The sequence below is a fragment of the Dermochelys coriacea genome, chromosome 2, assembly GCF_009764565.3.
Source record: "Dermochelys coriacea isolate rDerCor1 chromosome 2, rDerCor1.pri.v4, whole genome shotgun sequence".
Lineage (NCBI taxonomy): Eukaryota > Metazoa > Chordata > Testudines > Dermochelyidae > Dermochelys > Dermochelys coriacea.
The window spans coordinates 77,342,858-77,348,947 of NC_050069.1; the positions used below are offsets into that span (position 1 = coordinate 77,342,858).

The window sequence follows — 6,090 nt, forward strand, 5'->3', positions numbered from 1 at the left end:
TTGCTGTCCCAAGCAAGCCATTTATACTACATACAGATGCCAGTTAGGAGGGTTTAGGTGTGTTCCTATAACAGGAAGTTGAAGGCAAATGTAAACCTGTGGCCTTTGCCCACCGATAGTGAAACTCAGTACCCCATCCACAAACTGGATGGTTTTCTTTGCCTTGAAATGGCAACAAACAGCGTTCGCAGCCATCAGAAATTGCTGTGATTCCTATGGATGGAGTGAGAGCTATTTGCAATGGAAGTTCTCAAGAGTCAAGGGCCCGTGAGAGTCTTCATGGTTGCATTGCAGAAACTCTGGACTTGCCTCCTGAAAGTGTGCCATCTGCCTCTGTGAATTATATTGTGTTGGACCAGTCTCTGTTGTCCATGCTCAATGCTGCTGATTGTCAAAAAGTCCAACTGCAAGATACTGACACTCATGACACACAACTTGCAAAAAGAGAGGGGCGAAATGCTGTTGCAATTATTCCATCAATCCTCGAGGGTAGACTATTATTGAGGGAATGGCAAACTAAAACTGATGCAGGGAGTGCTGCACCGGATCACAGCAGATCCTTTACAAAATCAGCAAACACAACTAGTACTACCAAAAGAGTACAGAGCCCTGGCCATGAGGGCCCTGCCTGATGATTTTGGACATTTGGGAATGGAGAGAACCCAGGAACTTATTCATAGTAGGTTCTAATGGACCTGGATGGCTGAGGACATATGCAAGAAATGTGAGACATGCGCTCGGTGTGTTCAAAGGAAAACTCTGCCCCCTAGAGCAGCATACCTGAAGAATATCACAAGCAGCAAACCTTTGGAGCTGGTTACATACATTGATTTTTTGTCTTTAGAAATGACGGGAAGAATGTTGAGAACATCTTAGTAGTAACTGACCATTTTACATGGTATGCACAGGCATATCCGACACATGACCAGAGGGCCACCACCATTGCTCGAGTATTCTGGGAGAAATATTTTTCAGTGTATGGATACCCGTATTGGTACACTCTGACCAGGGACAGGACTTTGAGAGTCACATCCTGAAGGAGGTGCTAAGGATGGCAGGAATTAAGAAGTCCAGAATAACACCTTACCACCCTCAAGGTGACCCTCAGCCAGAGCGATTCAATCTGACTCTGTTGGATTTGCTGGGGACTTTACGTCCAGAACAGAAAGCAACCTGGAGCCAGCATGTTGCATTTTTGGCACATGCCTACAATGCCACGAAGAACGAGTCATCCCATATCTCTTGATGTTTGGGCGAGAGCCAAGATTACCCATAGATCTGTGCTTCATGGTATCAGAGGATGGAGAAAGACATGAAACACATCTGCAGAATGTTTCCCGACAAAGAGAAAAACTGCAGGATGCTTATCACTTGACTACAGCTGCTGCCCACAAGAACTCAGATAGTAACAAGCACCAGTATGATGTTAGAGTGCATTCACAGGAACTCCAGCCAGGAGACAGAGTTCTGCTATGAAATGTGGGTGTTGCTGGCAAACATAAGATTGCTGACAGATGGAAGGCAATATCTTATCTGGTAGTGGAAAAGCTGGGAGATCTGCCGGCATACAAGATTAAACATGAGACAGGGCCAGGGCAAATAAAGACGGTGCATAGAAACCTCCCAGTACCTGTGGGGGAATTGGTAGGTGCCCCTTATGGGATGGATCATAACATGGGATATGAGTGGAAAAGGGGAGCTGACCAAATCCACTACCCAACACATGCAGTGGGCCCTGTGGGGCTAATCCACCTTACCTAGCACATCTGAGAGCAAGTCTGAGGAGGGGGACACTACCATGGAGTATCCTAGAATGGAGACCAGATTCCAGCCTCCATCAGCTGAACCCAGTGAGAGCTCCACCTCTTCAGCTCTAAACCCCAGGGCAGAAGTATATAGGCCTGTTGCTGGCAACTCCCCAGCAATGATGAGACCAGCCTGGGACAATGAGCTTACCTCACTAACGTTCCTGGAAGAAAAACAAGCCTGTGATGATACACCTAGGTTGTTGGACGAGGGAACATACAAGTGGCAGGTATCCCTGGTGCCTTGGACATTCCAGTATCTGAGCAAGATATACAGGGGCCTGTACCAGTAGAGGGCATACCCTCAAGAGAACCCTCATCATCCCTATCCTCAGAAGAAGTCCCCACTCCCCCTGCAATGCCCACTCTCAATAGGTGCGACAGGGTTATAAAGTCAGTAAACAGGTTAATTTATGATGCACCTGGAGTGGTTAGTGAGGAAGTGATACACTTAGCTCACAGGCTTGTGGCAGCCATAGTGGATTTCCTCAGACCCTTTGTGGAGAACTCATGCAGTTGTTATGTTTCAGAGTAGCAGCCGTGTTAGTCTGTATTCGCAAAAAGAAAAGGAGAACTTGTGGCACCTTAGAGACTAACAAATTTATTTGAGCATAAGCTTTTGTGAGCTACAGCTCACTTCATCGGATGCATTTGGTGGAAAATACAGTGGGGAGATATATACACACACACACACAGAGAACATGAAACAATGGGTTTTATCATACACACTGTAAGGAGAGTGATCACTTAAGATGAGCCATCACCAGCAGCAGGGGGGGAAAGGAGGAAAACCTTTCATGGTGACAAGCAAGGTAGGCAGTTGGTATAATCTGGATCGTGATTTGCCAAGACGACAAATTCTCGGCTGAGGGGGAAATGTAAGCAGGGTCTGAATGAATGCTTCCCTGACAGCTAGTTGGGAGGGGAGAGACTCTGGGTGTGGTTATGTGAATACAGTTTCCTCCTGCTTTGCTTAGATTTGCTTAGATATTCAGCGGATGCAGTGGTGTTTTGCTCATTGTAATCATCTTGGCTGGTGTTGGGTCACAAATCGCATCAGTACTGAATGCATGGGTAGTGAAATGCTGTTATCAATGTTGTGATTGTTGTGGGAATGCAGGGAAGCAGAACTATGCTTAACCTGTTCACATGGGTGGCGGGGGTTACACTTAGTGGAGAGGACCTCATTGAGCCAGGGGCTCCACTACCAAAGCCCTGTGAAAGTAAGAGGGGTGGGGAGAGGAGCCCTGGACAGGAGGCTGCACCCCCCCGCCCCCCGGGGTTTTCTTTAGACTGGCTTAACCTGTTCTTCCCCACTGTTCACATAATAGAGGTAAATATTTTGTTGTTTTAATTGTTCAATCAGAGCTGAAACCAGTTGTGGTAGGACTGTGTTTCTGCCCTGCCTGCTAAGAACTAAAATCACTGAGAGCTGAAGTCACTTGAGATGGGGCAGTGTTTCTGCCCAGCCTGCAAAAGAGCTGAAAATCAGTGAGAGACTGATGTGCAGAGGTCACAGCAGAGAGGCAGAAGGTGACTCACAGTCAACTGGCGAATGAATGATTGGCAGGGTGGCATGATGAGCAGCCAGCAGGGTGGCTGCATAGAGGTGTGACGAGCGGCCAGCAGGGTGGTGGCAGAGAGGTATGGTGAGTGGCCAGCAGGGTGGTGGAGAGGCGTGATAAGCGGCCAGCAGGTGGCGGAGAGGCGTGATGAACGGTCAGCAGGGAGGCAGTGGAGAGGCATGATGAGCAGCCAGCAGGGTGGTGGTGGAGAGGCATGATGAGCAGCCAGCAGGGTGGTGGCGGAGAGGCGTGACGAGCAGCCAGCAGGGTGGCTGGTGGAAGAGTGCAACAAGAGCGGTGAGCAGGTGGCCGTTGAGTGGCCAGTGGAGCGAGTAAGATGCCTCTTTACCCCACACCCAGGGTGGGAGGTGAACTCTGCAGAACTCTGGGTCTGCACTGACCAAGGACAGCAACTGTGAGTGGGGTGCAAAGAAGGGTAGGACATGTGAAAGGTGCTTTTGGTTTGCTGGACTTAAGACCCTGAGGGGAAAAGGATACTGTCCAGCCTACTTGGGTGTGGGCTTTTACTCATGGTTTATGTTTATGAACCCTGTTCGCAGTGTTTCCCCAGATTAACTCAGAGTTACTTCCCTCCTTTTATTAAAAGTTTCTTTTCTACACTCAAACTCTGTGCTTGCTAGTGGGGAAGTATTGCCTCTTAGAGGCACCCAGGGGGTGGTGTGTAATTTTCCCAGCTTACTGGGTAGGGGCTCAAGCCAGTTCTGTGTTGTATCGATGGAAAGGAACCCCTAGATATTGAATCTGGCCATGGTTTGCCCTGGCTTCACCTGGCAGAAGGGTTACGTTCAGTTTCATAATAGTGCTAACACACTCCATGCAGTGCCTGGATAGTAGGGGGCGTTGAAGACACTTGGCTTTTAGTGTTGGATCTTACTATAGCATCTGAGACGTAATCATCACTCAGAAAGGCCCTGTCTGTCATGTCTGTTGTTTAAGGGACTAATCAGACATGACATAAAGCCTCAAACCGTAGTGTTATAGAAGCAGCAGAAAATTTTTTCTTTTCTTTTCTTTTCTTTTCTTTTCTTTTCTTTTCTTCACAATATAGTAGGATTAAGGTTTTTTTAACCTGATCATAGCTGTTGATATAATTAATTATAATTAATTAATAGCCACTATAATAGCTGTGGATAAGTCAAGGCATCTTGATACTATCTTCGCTATATGTGGTGGGAGTGTTGACGGTATCTGCGCAATAAAGCTGGGGGCAATGATATTAGAAAGTATTAAGAAAATCATATTAACTCATTGTTATAATAGCTCTTCATGCAGTAGTCAAAATTAGGGTCCCAATCCTGCAAAATGCTGCACAGTAGCAGCTCCTTGTACTCTCGGATGTAAGAGCCCAGCAGTCTGTAGGATCCAGACTTTAGGATACTAAAATTGACTTCAGTTGATCATAAACTCCTGTCAACATTGATTAATGTGAGAAAATTGCCCATTAAATATGATGGAAAGGGGTTTTTGTTTCAAATGTTTCTTGTCTATGCAGCTAGTTTGACTGATTTAAAGAAGTTTATTTAGGGCTAAATCTTTCTTTGAAGGTGTATGTGTGCTGTGCTACCCACAACAGCAGATGAACTTATTGTTTTTATTGTTAGTAACTTTTCCACATGTTTGATTTCATAATAATGCTTTGTTTTCTAAATTAATGAGTATTTATTGATTTTGTTTGCTTTTCTATTCTAAACAGGGGGAGTTGTCAAAAACAATCCAGCACATCACTGCCTTCTTGCATTCCTTGACAGATGGCTCATCTACTAAAGACGACAATGCAAACAACCAATGTCTCTTGGATGCTGAAGTAAAAGACAAGAAAAGTCACACAGTTCAGATAACAGTGTAATTGGACATTCACCTGTTTGCCATTTCACACTTCCATGGACGAAAAACTCACTCACCTCCCAGCATGCCTTGCCGTTCTCTTACTTACAGCAAATCCATAACAATGAAACAGGTGACTTTCATGCTGCTGTCAGGAACGATCTAATTTCAGCTCTGGGTGACTGATTGCAATTGGCTTTGCCTCATCTGATAATTAATCTATGTCACCATTAATTGGAAGAGAGAATAATTACTGGCAGTGTTGACAGTGACTGTACGCTTCCCCAGATTTCCCCATCGTGTTGGCCCAAATAAAGGCTTTGCGATGCAGTACTTAAAGTTTATGTAAACTGTAACAATACCTATGCCCATGTGACACTTTCAGACACTCTGTCTAATGTACTTTTATTTTTGTGTTTACCAATCTTTTTTAGCTCACTGAAAGCTGTCTCCCTCAATCACTCCTCAATGTTCTATCTTAATTTTGTGGAAGTTTAAAGTTTTCAATGAGCTGGAGATGAATGATTAATGAATAAATTTAAATGCTTCATTTTGTCTATGGATCATTAGTCAAGTCCTTTGTGGTAAGGACCTGAGAAAGGAGTGGAAATTATTGAGACATTAGCCTGAAGCAAGCTTGAGGTAAATATTATGCAAAAAAAAAAAAAGTATAGTGAGTGAACAACTTTTTGCCTGGCAAAGAACCTCCAGAAAATTTGAGCCCCTATTTTGGTCCAGTTTATTGTAGTACCAATCAAACTGTAGAGTCTATAGACGGAAAACATATTTTGTTAAAATAATAGTTTGCAGCAAATTACTTAGCGAGAGGTTCATATTTTGCTTTTGCCTATGCAGTAACACAGAAAGAGTACCTT

General features: G+C 44.8%; 1 protein-coding gene across 1 annotated transcript in view; it reads left to right on the forward strand.

Moving 5' to 3' along the window:
- The window catches only part of CCDC178 (coiled-coil domain containing 178), a 371,835-nt gene extending 366,070 nt beyond the window's left edge, over positions 1-5,765 (forward strand). Inside the window, exon 20 of the mRNA XM_043507112.1 lies at positions 5,085-5,765. Within this exon, the coding sequence (XP_043363047.1) occupies positions 5,085-5,237 (153 nt within the window). The 3' untranslated portion in view covers positions 5,238-5,765. The remainder of the gene's footprint in view (positions 1-5,084) is intronic.
- The last annotated feature ends 325 nt before the right edge of the window (positions 5,766-6,090 follow it).